Source organism: Ambystoma mexicanum, chromosome 7q (assembly GCF_040938575.1).
Source record: "Ambystoma mexicanum isolate Mex_15411 chromosome 7q, UKY_AmexF1_1, whole genome shotgun sequence".
Classification (NCBI taxonomy): Eukaryota; Metazoa; Chordata; class Amphibia; order Caudata; family Ambystomatidae; genus Ambystoma; species Ambystoma mexicanum.
The window spans coordinates 501,352,520-501,368,231 of NC_090941.1; the positions used below are offsets into that span (position 1 = coordinate 501,352,520).

The following is a 15,712-nucleotide window of genomic DNA, read 5'->3' on the forward strand; positions in this document are numbered from 1 at the left end:
GTGGGCGAGACACAGGAGCCCTGTGGCACACCGCAATTGATGCATATGGGGTTTGCTGCTGCTGTGGCTGAGAAGGCCCTCATAGTTCTGCCGTTTAGGAATGATCTAATCGAAGTGATGGTCTCAGCGGGGAAGTGAGCAGATGTGTTGAGGTGAGTACATAGGACAGAATGGTCGACCAGGTCAAATGCCGCAGAGAGGTCTCGGAGGAGTAGTAAGGCGGCTTGGCCGTTGTCTCTAAACTCATCAACCTATGTTTTAAGGTCAATGAGAGCTGTCTCGGTCCCATGTTGGGGACGGAAGCCCGATTGTCTCGCTCCTACTAAGTGGTGTGCTTCCAAGTACTTCTGTATTTGTACGTAGGCAAACCAAACCCAAGGTGGGAACCTCGTCAACCACTGGCACCTTGAGGTAAGGTCATATAATGAAACAGAAAATGGTGCCAGGGTAGCAAGATAAACTGATGAGAGCAAGGCAGGAAGTTATAAGTGTTAAATCATTATTTTTATTTTATTCTTATTTGAGTATAAAAAATATATCAAAATCATTGAACATTTTTAATTAATTCTTATTAAAAATCATCCTAACGTCATGCATTCATTTATTCATTCAAACTAATATAATTCCTAAAACATTTCTTTATTTTAAGGTAACATTCCAATTCATCTCCACGTATATTTCTAACAATAGTTCACTCAAAACAAAGTATCGACTATCGGTGCCCAAACATATAGATCTTGTTTAGAAAAAGGGCTTCCCAGTTGTCAAATAGTTTCGACTTGACAGATTATGTGTGTCTTCATCAGGATAGGTGAACATTAACAAAGTTCTAAAAACAAACAGATAACATACAGTTAAAATACTGTTAAAAAAACAAAACTCCTGTCTCTTCTCACTCAGTTTATCCAGCAATGTTTTAGGTCAAAACTAGGAGAGGGACCTATATGGTCCACCTCTTACCCAAATGTTAAGCCATTTATGCGAACCCTGTATATGCATTTATTTCTCATACTCGCAAGATGCATTAATTGTGCAAATGCCCAAGAAACTATAGCATACCTATATGTATTGTTTCTCTAGTCCATCAAAACCCCTTAGTGATTTAGAGTCAATGGTCAAACAAATAGAAAGAAAAAATTAAAGCATAATTTCCCTATTCTTTTACACTAGCAGTTAGTGCAATAGCTCCACCTACAATCCAACACCCTAAATATGCCGTAATTCAGTCAAACTATAATCAGGATCCTACCTGCAATCCCCAAATGGTTCTCCGTGAGGCTTACGACTCAGTGGTCTCTGGAGGTGATCTGTGGTAATAGTTCCCCAGATTCAATCTAGTATAGACAATAAAACGAATTCCAAGTCAAGGACCCCGATGTACATAAGGAGCGAACTTGGGTCTAAATGAATCAAAAAAATAAATAAAATAAAACAAAAAAAAATAAAATAAATGCAATACCTTCAATCCAAAGGCTTTTCCTTTCATATGTAAACTGTGTTTCACAAGTGTTTACGAAAATGCTTATCTAAGGAGAGAGAAACACAGAACGATTGTGTTATTGATCAGTACCCGGGTGACTGCAGGCGTTATACCCTCTTTGAACCACGCTCACCTATTTACGTTCTGGATTTATTTGAGTTTCTTCATAGTTGCAAAAGTCTGCAGCTGTGCAGTTGTGTACAGTGGAGGCGGCGGGGGCAGTTTAGTGAATACTATTTTACTCAACTTGTAGAGAATCAAGTGACGTTTTGAAAACACGGGCTGCCTCACTGTAACCTACTACTTAGTTTTGAGTCTGCAATATAAGGAGGCTCTCTTGATCTAAACCAAGGGCTATGTCGCGCTCTACAACCTGCGTAGCACAGCCTTAGGTGATGATCTCAACCCCCCCCGGAATTTGAAAATCCTCCTGATGGGGGTAGAAATTGGAAAACTTTGGAAAGATTGATTTTTAAACCTTATCCTGTGGGTGGGGGATGCTTTTGCCCCCCAGAGAGTCTTTGTGCAAGACAATCAAATCCCAACAGGGCCGGACTCTATTGGCTGTACTAATGCAGAAGGGAGCGTCTCTGCGGCTTCTACGCCTACCCATCCAATCATGACAGGCGCACTGTCCTCAAACAGGGAATAGACACTCACGGCAACCACACTAAAAAACACTATCGCCGATTTCTTTCCGTTTGGTGGCCCTGCGGCTGGGGAAGACTTATCTGTGAGTGAGAAAGGAAGCGCCCCATTCAAATCCAGTGAGGTGGGCACGCGAAATAGAACCTATGGTGTAGAGTAACAGGGCCCCGAAGGGGAGATTGAGGGTGCTTTGTGCCTCAAATATCTCTGGACTCCTCCTTAGAATTAAATGCCATATCCGCTTTGTTAGAAGTATTAAGGATTGCAGCAGAAAATCATCCAAAGGACAGGGATCCTAGATCCACTTTAATTCATAGGACCACACAGACTGACCAGGTGCCAGTAGATGCTGCCTTAACACTTACAGCTCTGGATTTTGTTCTTACCTCGCAAGTTAAGGGATTCGAAGCTCCAAAATCAGAGGTGTTTCAGCATTCAGGATTACTCCTGGAAATTACCAAAGAGATGGAAATCAACGAAACGTCGCTGGTTGCCCTGAAATCGGCACTCAATGGCTCAGTGGGAGAGACGCTGAAGGAGTTTCGAATAGAAACTAAAAAGCAGTCAGAAAAATTGGATCTGCTACAAAAACACTGGGAAGGGACTAAGGAGGAACTGAGGCGATTAAATCTGAACCTCTCTGAAGACAGGAGGGGATTGGAGCGTGGGCCCAATGAGACCCAGGTTTTAGGTAACAAAGGCCTAAGCCAAGAAGCCGCAATTAGCCCCTTGGATGATGCACCTCTCTCTGCTTCAGCCCTGGAAGAATGTGTGCGCTTAGCTCAGCTGGTGGATGAATCCGACATCGTACAACTAAGTCCGAGCCCTTCTTCCCCCGGAACCAAGAGCACCATTTGGGAAATTTACTAAGCCCAATGGTAAAACCAAAAAGAAACAGAATTTACTCTTAGAGTCTGACTCGGAGAACCAAGGAGAAGTGGGGGCAGTTAAGAAAACAAAGCACCAAAAGCCAGAAAAAACAGGAGTATGGATTTAAGTAATTTCATTCGAAGACTTAAACAAGCAGATTAAGATATTATGGAAATACCAAAGTCTGGGGCGGCGGGGAAAAGAAAGAAAAAGGTGGACACTTCCCGACCAGTCTCTAAAGAATGCATCAAACCGACAAACATGAAAACAGTGGGGAGCAAGACTGAGGCGCAACATGAGCCCCTTAAGATTGCCCCTATATTTCTCAGACACAAACAGCGCATTGATACATCAAAAGAAAGTGCTGGTGATGCCCCGTCTGGTCAGCGCAAGGATCAGACTTTCATTGACTTAACGGTTCCGGGTAGATGCTCTCTGTCTTTGCAAATTGGCAATAACACACAGCCCGTGGGGGTAGGTGAAAGCACAGTAGATCTCTGTGAATGCCATACTCAACGAGGCCAAAGGGGGTGAAAAGATGGGTGTTTGCGCGCATACGTTATGCTCATGTATGCAGGCCAATTCGATCGCCCAATACAAGCTCAAGTGAAAATACCTCAAGGTCCCTTGCCCAAGAGGACGCCAAGAGTCTTAATTTCCAGAATAGACGTAACAAACCCAAAGAGAAGTCATTTAAATAGAGCTACAATTTTGTCAATCGTGAATTAAATCCATCGGCTGCAATTTCTTACTACATCAGATATTGAATATGTCCCATTTCCCTATTGTCCCTCGTGAGATACGGTGGAGTTAGGTTTAAAATCTAGACTGGGGTGTGGATGCGATATTGAGAGCGGCAGGGGAAATGAGGAGAGGCTATGAAGTACATTTGGAACTACCCATAAAGGGTAATTCTTCTTCGAATATGGTACCAAAAGCACAAATGCGGCAGTCGCAAACCCCCGTCTCACAGAATGTTGAAATATCTTCCAACGTTTGGTCGATGGTTCCGGAGATTGTCTCCAAGATTTTCCTTAAGTTATGGATACCTGGGAAGCAGCTCTAGTGAAAGAATCGATCAAACTGTTATCATAGAATACTAGGGCCCACAGATCACATAGAATTGAAAGAAGGGCACATATTTTTGAGATTTTGACCTAATTGTATTTCAGGAAACATGGCTCCAAACTCCTCTTGGGTTTGTATTTGTATTTTATTTGTATTTTATTGAATTTATATAGCATTTTAATCCAAAACGCTTTACGAAAGGAACAAGCAAGATACAACAAATATTAGATACAACAAGCATTGGATGACAAATTGAATCAAACCAGAAAACAGTACAAGAAACCATTTACATTATAGATGAGGATTGGTGAGAGAGAAGAAGGAAAAAAGCGTGAGAGGGAAAAAGAGGTAGGAGTAGTGGTAAAAGCAGAAGTAAATAGGAAGCAAACAGTGATAGGGAGAAGAATGGAAGAGTTGAGAATTAGAGATGCTGGAAGTAGGGTAGGAGGGAGTAGAGTGGAAGGGTTAGGGAGGTGAATGGAAGAGAAGATTTTAGAGAGGTGTGGAAGGTAGGCTAGGAGGAAATGGAGCGGATAGAGAGAGGGAGGCGGTTCCAGTGGAAAGGAGCAAGCAGTTGGAAAGAGCGGAAGCGGGAAGGGGCACAGGGGGTAGGAGGAGGAGGAGGAGGAGGAGGAGGAGGAGCGAGTAGGAAGAGATCAGCAGATCGGAGAGAACGAGAAGGAGTATATAAAGTGAGGAGGGAGGATAGGTAGGGGGGGCAAGAACATAGAGGGATTTGAAGACAAGGCAGAGGAAGTTGAATTTGAGCAGGGAGGGGAATGGGAGCCAACCTAGTGAGGTGAGAGAAGCAGAGATGGAGTCATGAGGTGTGAGAAGGCGGATGGAGCGAATAGCAGAGTGGTAGACAGATTTGAGTGGGTAGAGGTGAGAGGAGGGGAGTCCAAAGAGGGGAGTAGAGCAGTAGAAAAATCTAGAGAAGATGAGGGAGGAGAATAAGAGTTTAGTCGCATGAAAGGTTAGGAAGGAATGTTGTAAAGGGGAAAGCGGCAAGATCTGGCAGTAAGAGCAATGTGGTGAGATAGAGAGAGGTGGGGGTCAATATAAAGACCAAGGTTGCGGGCATGGGGGGAGAAGGAGAGTTGGGAGGGGGAAAGAGAATGAAAGGTGGAGGGTAGGGGAGGGAGGGGGGAGAGTGTTGGCAGGGAAGAATAGGACTTCAGTTTTGAATGGCTTCTAAATATTCCAACAATTAGCAGTGAGTGAGGGTGTGGGTCGGCCCTCAGGGGGCCCCAGTATTGCTTGTAGAAATAAGGTCTTTGATCACACTGTTCTTTTGTCCAGTGTGGAGATGGGTATCTTGGCAGTGAAGGTTGACTCGGGCCTGAAAGGGGCAACATTAGGTAGATTGTAATAAATGTTTATTGGAACCCGATGTCTAGGGATTTAAAGAATTTTCAGCAGTCTTTGGCAGACTTACTGCTTCTCTATATCAACCAGTTTCCATTGTATGAATTTTTAGTCATGGATGATTTCAACTCGCAATGTGTAACAACTTTTGCCCCAGGGTCAGTGAATTGTAAGTTACTGGCCCTCATTACGACCCTGGCGGAATTCGGAAAACGATGGCGGAAATGCAATACCGCCATCGAATAGCGCTCGGTGCGACTATGACCCGTCACCGCAAAGTACGATGCCATTAGCGACACCGTAGTGAACGCCAACGCTAACTGCACCAAGCGCGCGCGCCATGCCAAACCGTAAACGCCACCATGGCGCAAGGGTACGCCAATTCCGACCCTAGCGGACATGTACCTAACGCCATCAAGCATGGCGGAATGCACCATTCCGCCATGGTGAGAAGTACGGCATCGCGAATCAACCGTAAACGGCCCCACTGAGTGCCCGTACACCGCTCCCTGCCCACAAAGTACAACTCCCCGTAGGTGCAATGAAGTCACAATGCAACCATTGAAATGTACAAGTCACCCATGCATGCCAACGAACAAAAGAAACACAACAGGGGCCAATGGGAGCTGCAGGGCACAGATGGCACGAATACAGAAGCCATCCCAATGGACATGACCACAGTCCCCCACCAAGAAACGCACGCAAACACAGGCACCTGTGACCAGCAATATTCCGAAAATCACATCATTCCACCAGTCCACCTGGCTGACCGGCATCTGTTACACAAAACCCAATCCCCCGCCCCTGAGCATGACAACATTCAAACAGTCATATTGGCAGCCCCCATCCCTGACCTCACGGGCTTCGTAGGCAAACGCGCCCAGTACAGTACCACGCAACTAAACTCCGAAGCTGGAACCCAGTGCAGATCTCCTCACAATACATCGCCCCCCAAATAGGCATATGCCACATCACTTGCAAAGAAGAACGCTACACGGGCCAAATCAGAATAGAAATTTAATGCACATCAAAATCACCAAGCCCATACAGCCATCAGGCCATGAACTCCAAAACACATTTCACCATTGTGGGCTGCATCTGCAAGAAATGACCAGCCACTACTTGTGTGACGCCCTGTTCCCTCATGGTACACAGAGCCACATTCACGTACGAAAAGGCAACATGGAAGCGCACAGAACCGCAGGGCCGTCCCAATGGGGAGGCACTAGTCCAGCTGAAAGGCCGAAATGTTGCTCCGAGCCACCAGTACTGCGTAAGGGCATGTGGCCCATTGGCGATCGTCCCATAAGATCGTAATGCTGCTCCACTGATTAACACGAAGCAGCAGGTGTCGGGAGTAAAACCCATCTGCAGGAGTGGCATACAGATGGCAGTGGCAAAAGGGGAGGAGATACCTGTCAACCAAAAGAAAAGAAAAAGAACAGAATGGCCATCAGTACTACATTCCAACAACTCACTGCAATGATCACACTAAATCCACAGCCACATGCATGCTAGCCCACTCCAAAGGTCCATCACCACCCAAAAACCACTTGCGACTCATAACTATCCATATCGAGGTGTAAACACCATCACAAACGAGTGTACCTGTGCATGCGCCTGTGAAAACAGAATCCATCTGATGGGATTGATAACGTGCATGGACACAAGTGTCTGAGGGCGCGTCGAGACAGGGAGGGCTCAACAAGGCCAGATAGACGATGGTCCCACTATGGCAGCCCTGCATCACATAGCGTAGGGGAGGCGGATAGATCCCAAGAAGCCCTGTACATGGCAAACTCTGTATCAAATCACCTGCCCATGCATCCATTCATCATTCCCTCATCCCGGGATTAAAACGCCTGAATATTTACTCACATAACATTAGAAATATCCATTGAGTCTGTGCGTTATGCAGCCTGCAAAATCCACAGTGCCCCAGCCCGTAATTCCAGTGTAGTGAAGTAACATGTATTTGGGAACGTCCGGCCTCATCGCCCACGTCGCTATTGCGCATCCCAAACCATTCATATCAATCATTGCATTCTCGCCATGGCCCCTGTCCCAAGGACATTAAACAATAGAACGTTATATTTGCAGTCAGACCTGTGGGCATCTCCTCGCCGCCAGCTGAAAACCGAAAGCGCCGCCCTTCGAATTCCTCATTTGCAACATCACGTCGAAGAGGCAACTGTGGCCGTTTGAATACACTAATTAATCCATCGAGTGCGGCTGTGTGTGAAAATGGCAACTGCCTTCACCCACGAATGGGACGCCCCGCCCGTCGTTGCAACTCGGTACAGTGATGAATGAGGGCCCACCGTTACTCGAGTACTACGTTCCACTGACCCTTCACAACTCTGTTAGCGACTGCACAGATAGTATGTGAACCAATGGGACCACAGCAGAATGAACATATCAACCAATGTTACACGGCCATCGGGTACAAATACATGATTGCAATAGCAAGATGCCATTCCACGAATTGCAGCGTTGTGCGCGGGACGTGCTCGGCCAAAGGGGAGAGCAGTTTGCACAGGTGGAATGAATCACCACAGGTGGAGGCCATTCAGCCTGAAAACACATAAATTGCACAGCCAGTCTCCTCCCACAACCACACCGAAATGCTTCCGGCAGGACTCGCGATGTTGGCCCTGGGGGACCTGATAGCACTGCAAGTACTCCAACTCCAAGAAGAAGACGAACACCAACTACAACCGGCCGCACGGAGGAGACGCAGGAGGAGGAGGAGGCCAAGGCAGGGCCAGCAAGGGCCGCCAGCACAGCCACTACCACCACGCAAGCAGCCCGCAATCCCACGCCTCCGAGCACATCCGTTCAACCTCACTGATGAGCAGATCCACACCCTCTACCGTTTGGACCGGGACACCATAGCCGCCATTGTGGACATGACACAGGCTGACCTTGTCAGCATGATAGATAGCCCAACCGCCATCCCACCCCTACTGAAGGTGGTGTCTGTACTCCACTTCCTGGCCACAGGCACCTACCAGCACACAGTCGGACAGTTGCATGGCATTTCTCAGCCACTGTTCTCACGGACACTATTGCAAGTGCTCGATGCCCTCCTGCAGCACGCAGACGACTACATCTCCCTACCACGCTCGGAGCAGGAAATTACCAACACAAAAGTGGGATTCCATGCACTTGCCGGCATACCGGGTTGCATTGGTGCCATCGACTGCACCCATGTGGAATTGGTCGTCCCACATGCCATGGAGGCCCAGTACCGCAACCGAAAACAATTTCATTCTCTGAATGTACAAATGGTGTGTGACTCCAACAGGATCATTACACATTGTTGTGCCCGATTCCCTGGATCAACCCATGATTCTATGGTCTTGAGGAACTCTACAATACCACGCTACATGGTGCGACACGCAGGGAACAGATCCTGGCTACTCGGTGAGTCTCATTTCATGCATGATAATGTGGGGTATGTGATTCGGCAATGACCTGGCAGGAAGGGGGGGGGGTGTGCGTACTAGCAATGGCATTCCACATCATACGTTTCTCGTCCACATACAGGTGATGCTGGATATCCACTGAAGAGATGGCTCCTCACACCAGTCCGGAACCCACGGGACCAGCATGAGGAGGACTACAACCATGCCCACTCACGTACCCGTGTAGTCATTGAACAGGCATTCGGCCTACTGAAGGGTCGTTTCCGCTGCCTCAGCAGGTCTGGCGGGGCACTCCTGTACCGCCATGAGAAGGTTGCAAAGATGGTGATGGCATGTGTCATGCTCCACAACATGTGCGTACGTAGAAATGTGCCCATGCCCCCTGACGCAGAACAGCAAGCACCTGATGATGGTCATGATGAGGGTGGGGATGTGGCAGCACCTCAAGGAGTCTGCGAGGCACCGGAGGGCCGTGACATTCGTCAGCATCTCATTGATGTATGCTTCTAGCACTCACGCCTGGTGGCTGATACATGGACACGGGACTCGTGGCACTGTGTGTGTCTGGGACATGCACAATATGGACTGTACGCCTATGATGGCCTAGTACACAAAGATCAATGTCCACACATCTCATTGGTTGATCGTGCACTTTTTATGGCATATGTGATATCATGTTGTACACCCTATCGACCCGCCACCCAAGTGAGCCCAACACACCCCCTCCACCCTCCTACCTCCCCCCCGAACACCAGTGTCCAAAGATGCTCATTGTCAGTGGGCAGTCGCTATTGCAAGCCCCCTCTGCGGGTATCAGGGGCACCCCTGCCTGTGGAGCGCAGGTTCCTCCCAGATCTACGTTGGGGGCTGCCCTGGACGGAACTTGCAACGGATGATGTCTCTGCCTGCTCACGTCCATGCATGTCCCTAAGGGTTTGCGAGAGCTCAGTGAGCACACGGCGCACTGCGGCAAGTTCGGCACATACGTCCTTGGACGTCGCATGCAGTTCCCCCCTCAGGCTCTCGGTGCTTCTCTCCATTTGTGCCCTTAGTGTCTCTGTACCTCTCTCCATTTCTGCCCTAAGTGTCTCAGTTGATGTTTCTATGTCTGCCTTGGTGCCCCCACATTCATCGGCATGGTCCTTGAGGAGCGTGGCCAGTTGCTGCTGTTGCACGATTAACTGGTCGAGGGACTGTTGCCTCTGCTGGGCCATGGCCATTTGCGGGGGTGTCACAGAGGGGCTGTTGTCCTCATGTTGCCTTGCCACAGGGCTTGTGGGGGATGGCCAGTCGTCGTCTTGTGGGTGCCCCTGCGTGGTATCCTCATGTTGTACGGGATGGGACAGACAGGGGGATTGGGACAGGTCATGGATGGATCTGACTTCGACATCCCCGTCTTCTGTGTCGGAGCATGCTGCCATCAATGGGGTGTCACCTATGGTGCTGCTGCCACCGGAGGCAGTGCCTTCTGTGGCATCCGTTGGGGGGGACCTGTGGTGGTGGTGTTGTCGGCATGCTGGCTGCTGGGGTGCCTGTTGATGTTCCCTCCTCTGTGCTGCCACCTGATTTGTGCTGCTGCCGTGTCTTGATGCGTGCAGCTGAGGTGGAGGGTCTTTGGCCGTTGGTCTTGGCCCTCTTTGCAGGTGTGCTGGTAGGGGTGTCCTGAAGCTCGTCGTTTGGATCGGACCCTGTGGTGGAGTAAAGGAGGGCGAGGGTTATTGATGGGTCTGTGGGAATTGGAATGGCATTGTATCACATGCATTGGGGTGGTACCTGAGGGTGATTTGGGTCGGGGCCTTGGAGGTGCTGTCATTTGTGTGTGGAGTGAGGGTGCAGTTGTTTGGCAGCCTGCAGTTAGGGTGTGCCTGCTGCACGTGTTGTGCGTGTTTTAGAGGTTTTTAATTATTTATGTATTTATTGTGGGTTTTAACGTGCGCTATCAGGCCGATGTGTGTGGACGTTCTCCTGGACATGTGTTTCTGTTGCACTATGTGGACGCATGGTACTTCACATGGATGGACTTTGTGGATTTGGCATTGTTTTATTTGGGCCACCTACCTGAATCTTCGGATGTCTGCACTCCTTTCTCCATCCCTCCGACTCCCTCTATGCTCTCCATTCCGATGGTGGAGGCACAGATTTCTTCCCAGGGGGTCAACTTGATGGGTGATTCAGGGCCTCCCCCGGTGGCTGTGGCAATGTTGCGGTTGGCAGAGAGTATGCTGCGGACGCGTATCCGCAGGTCGTCCCATCGCTTACGGCATTGCTGTGGGGTGCGGTCCCCACCGCACTTACCCGCTGTGCCACCAGAGCCCATATGGCCTTCTTGTTTGCAAGTGCTGTCCTTGTCATTTGCGTGCAGAAGACGACGGCAGCATTTTCCTGGAGGGTCTCTGTTAGCACGGTGAGTTCCTCACGGGAGAAGTGGACCTGCCGCTTGCGGTCGCACGCTTTCTTCGCTACTTTTCCCATTTTTCTTGGTTTCGCTAGGGTGGATGACGGGTTGGGGTGTGTCTCAGGGTAGTGATTTTAGTGGTTGTGTGGTTTTAGTGGTTTTATAGGTGTACGGCGGGATGTTTCCCGTTCTGGGCCCATGTTTTTACTTCCGTTTCCGTATATTTCCGGTCACCGTACTTTCCGGTAGGCGCACACTGCGGTGTCCGCTGTGATGGGTGGCGGTATTGCACCTAGGGCGCCGTACGGCGGCGGTGTGGGCCGTTTTGGGGTCATTTCCGCCATCGCGGACTTTGCAGTTCCGCCATGCCGTGGTGCTCGTGCCCGATGGGTCGGAATGGGCCGCACTTTGCTCCTTCGTGCAATGGCGGAAACGCTATTTACGCTGTGGCGGTCCGGTCAGTCACTTTCCGCCAGGGTCGTAATGAGGGCCACTGTCAGTTAATGGAGAGTCTTGGAGGAATTTCTTTGTGGGCTGGGATATCCTGATGGCTAATGGATCTATCGAGGGGGACATCCCTCCTGCTCCTATTTGGGGGAGGGAGGATAGCTTCTCAACGATTGACTGTTTCTGTCTAGGCCTTTGTTTGAGGTGTGCTCTCGTTTTGCTATCTCAAATGGCTCGCCAAGTGACCATGCCATTTTATAAGCAGATTTCTAAAACAAAACTGAGGCGATAGACCAATACTTCTCTCAGGAGTTGGCTGTAAACAATGGGGGAAATACAAGTGAGTAATGAGATTCATAAGTCTAACCCCAACACCTGGGCTATCGTATTGGAGGCTCTGTTTAAGGGAATACTTGTTTCAAAGCAAATTCCATGCTCTTGGAGAAGGGCGGTTATCATTCCTATCTTTAAGAAAGGAGATCGGAAACGGAACCAGTCCAGTTGGGGGGAGGGAGGGATGAAAGGGGATAAATGTTACTTGTTCTACGGTAGACATAAGGTGGGGGGGAGTTATAAATGTTAAAACTCATGGGCTTCCTGCAGGATTGAAATGAGAACTGAAAAAGAAGAACAATGAAAAGAATATTGTATACTGTTTCTCACATATATGTTTGTAACCTGAGTGCATGGGAAGAAAATAAAGTTGGTTAAAAAAAAAAAAAGAAAGATCGGTTGGAACCCTCAAATTACCGCCCGATCTCCCTCTTGGATGCCAATGGAAACATTTTTGCTGGCCTCGTCCTTATGGACTTGGAAGCATGGGCTAAAAAACATAGCATTATTTCAAAACATCAAACCAGCTTTAGGAGAGTCCCTATCTCCAGCTGTTTGGGGCATGGATAGACCTGTCTCCGGCTTTTGATACTATCAATCGGGACCACCTCTGGGGGAAATTAAGAGATTGGGGACTGCCAGAAGGTCTGTTGGCTATCCTGATTGAATTATACAAGGTTACAGGTTAGATTTGATAGATCTTTCTAAATCCATTGCTATAACAAGGGGTGTTAGACAGGGGTGCTTAGTAGCATCATTCCTGTTTAACCTCTATCTGGCCGATTGGATTGAATGGATCTTAAAGTCGGCATTGGCCAGCCCAAAATTGGGTCCATCTAAAATCGGCTGGCTGGCCTATGCCGACGACATTGTGCTGTTAGATTGCACCCAGGTTGGCCAGAGGCTACTTAATGCTTTTCAGAATTATGCAGAGTTGAATGGGCTGAAAACAAATCCCGAAAAATCCAAAATCCAAATCTTTAAACATCCACTTAAGATGACTAAATCTTTCTCTTGGTATTTGGATAATCAAGCGATTCCAATAGTTAGAGATCACCTATCTGGTATCGGTGATTAGATCTTATCCAACCAAAGGAGTGGTTACAGCTGGTCTGAACTCTAAAATCCTGAGTTTAGGCTCACAGATGAAACTGATACTAAACATATGCTGTAAAGTTTCCATCACTCCACTTATTAAATATTATATTGGTAAGATAATACCGGCCCTTCCGTTTGGTTTTGATATCATCCCACATTCACATATCATAGATTGAAGAGAATAGAGGGTATGTTGTGGAGGCGAGTGTTGACTCTACCAAATTGTGTTCCAATAGCAAGCTTAAGATATGAACTGGGTATACCTTCACTAAGGGTTTGTCTGGAATGGAAATGGATTACACTGTATAGGCTGATTCTGGTCCCCCTCCCCTCTCACTCTATGAAAATGTTTCGGTTGTATTTCATGGGGCATCTAACCTATATCTCAATAACTTAAAGAGGGTGTGCATTAATATCTTAATGGAATCAGAATGTCTGGAAGTAACGTTGAGTCAAAACCCCATGAAGGTCAAAGCACTTATGGCATGTACATTTTCTAGACCTGTGAAATTGCACAAGCGCTGACTGCTGCCGATAAAATTGTCTGGCAATATTTCTAAGGAACTGTGCTCCTAAATGTTGGTGGTCTAATCGCATGTGTGTTGAGATTGACTGAGATGGCGGGTTGCATCGAGAATGTACTGAAACGATTTATTTTCTGCCGCTTAGATAACATGTCGAGTCTCTCTCCGTTATATTGGTTTATATCATGGAAGTAGTGGCTTTTTGAGGGAGATCTATTTGGGGTATTTACGCTCTACTCTCTACATTCGAACCAGAGGTATTTTATCCCTTAAAATATCGCTATTTAGTTTTCATTTTCATTTCTTTATATCTCTGGCCTTAGGTCTTTGTGCTTGGCACAAACAGCAGCGGCTGTTTGGGGACTGGTGATATTCAAAGTACCATTGAACCAAAGCGATTGGATTACTTATGCGGCCGAAGGATAATGCATTTCAGTTTTGGAAGCGGGCCGCATGTTGTCGTCGTGACTGCTGGTAAGACTCAATCCAAAGCTACTAATTGCAATACATTTTGCTTCTTAGGTCAGTATTTTTTATTTTCTATAGTACAAAAGTACATATGCAATCCTTTCCAATCATGTTTATACTCTGTTGGAATACCCATAGACCATGCCACTTCACCCACCCTCCTCTGGTAGCCACGCACCAGCCTAACTATAAGTACATGTCAACAAAGAGGGAGAGTCGGAGATTCCATTCTGCAGAATGTGTTGTTGAAGTAGTGTTGCTGAAGTAGTCTTGCTAACTGGTTTGCTCAAAGGATTATTCTGGTAATAGCGGCATGTTTCTCCAGCATGGGGTCTGGCATGGATTCACATGCTCATGAATATTCCCCGTCGTCAGGCTGGGAATCCTCGGTAAAGAAAAAACCAGTATCAGTTTCGTTTCTGATCTGTCTTTCGTAGTAATAACCAATCACTGGTCTCTGCGTCATACTGACCACAGTCAATGACTGCCCTCTACCTAAGCACCGCCTCTGGCAGCCATCTTCAGATTTTTACCGCACGTTCATGTGTTGGGATCCTCGTGCTATTGCTCTCGAGCGTTAGTGCTATTTTTTCACGTTTTTTCTCAAAAACTTCGTTTTTTTCGGTTAAAAGAGCCTCAAGCTCCACCGACTCTCCATCCGATCAACGGGGACCCGTGTCGGATTCGTCTGCGCCCCTCAAGGGTGAAGATTTCGTCGAGCTACGCTTTTGGAGGACTCCAGAAGCTTCTCAGGCCCGGACATGGCCCAGGAGAAGGGAAGCTCGACGCCCGGAAAGCTGTTCAGGGTCTGCCCTGGATGCCAGCTGCAGAACGTCTTTAAGGAGGACGAACACTCCTTTTGTCTCTACTGCTTACATGAGGACAAGACGCACGTGGAGAAGGACTGTGCGTTTTGCGGCAATATGTCGGAGCGGACCATGAAGGACCGCCATCAACGTCTCGCCAACTGGCTGGAAGGGAAGAGCCCGTCAGGCGAGAAGAAGAGGAAGAAATCCGAGCGGTCTTCTCAGACCTTTGAGGACGCCCCGGCGACGGGGGTCCAACACAAGGCCAAGCACCGCGAGTCCGCTGGCACCGGGAGCGCCGAACGGTCGGGCTCTACGGGCGCCATGCAGGGCGCACCCTCCCCGGCACCTTCAGCCACGAGCCAACGCTCTGGGTCGGGTAAGAGGAAGGGCGAGCACCCGGCGAAGCTCCTGGAGAGGCCCCGGTCGAGCTCGAAGGCCCCGTCGGAGGGGGAGCGAGGCAGTGTCCCCCCCCTCAAGGATAAGGCGGTGAGCGCACCTAAGGTGGTGAAGGCCTTAATCCATCCGGCCAAGCCCTCTATCGATACTGTCGCGGCGGCCCTGGCTCAGCCTGTGGAGGCTACACCAGTGGTGGCGACCTCGGGGCTCAGAGTCTCCCTGCCACCTCGGAGGGAGTCCTCTTTGTGCCCATCGATAGGACCCCCGTGAAATCCCCAGCGGGGAAGAAAAAGGGGGGGCAGGGCGTCGTCGTAGATTCGGCTTCAACCTCGGAGGAAGAGCTGATCGAGGTCTTAAGCCACGGCCTTGGCGTGGAAGAA

General features: G+C 48.5%; 1 protein-coding gene across 11 annotated transcripts in view; it reads left to right on the plus strand.

The window, feature by feature from the left end:
• The window catches only part of RCBTB2 (RCC1 and BTB domain containing protein 2), a 1,530,600-nt gene that overhangs the window by 360,451 nt on the left and 1,154,437 nt on the right, over positions 1 to 15,712 (plus strand). For all 11 annotated transcript variants that reach the window (XR_011284121.1, XM_069639837.1, XM_069639845.1 and 8 more), the window contains one exon: positions 13,983 to 14,133. Coding sequence is in view for 10 of the 11 variants with exons in the window: in XM_069639837.1 (XP_069495938.1) it covers positions 13,983 to 14,133 (151 nt within the window). In the remaining variant the exon portion in view is untranslated. The remainder of the gene's footprint in view (positions 1 to 13,982; positions 14,134 to 15,712) is intronic.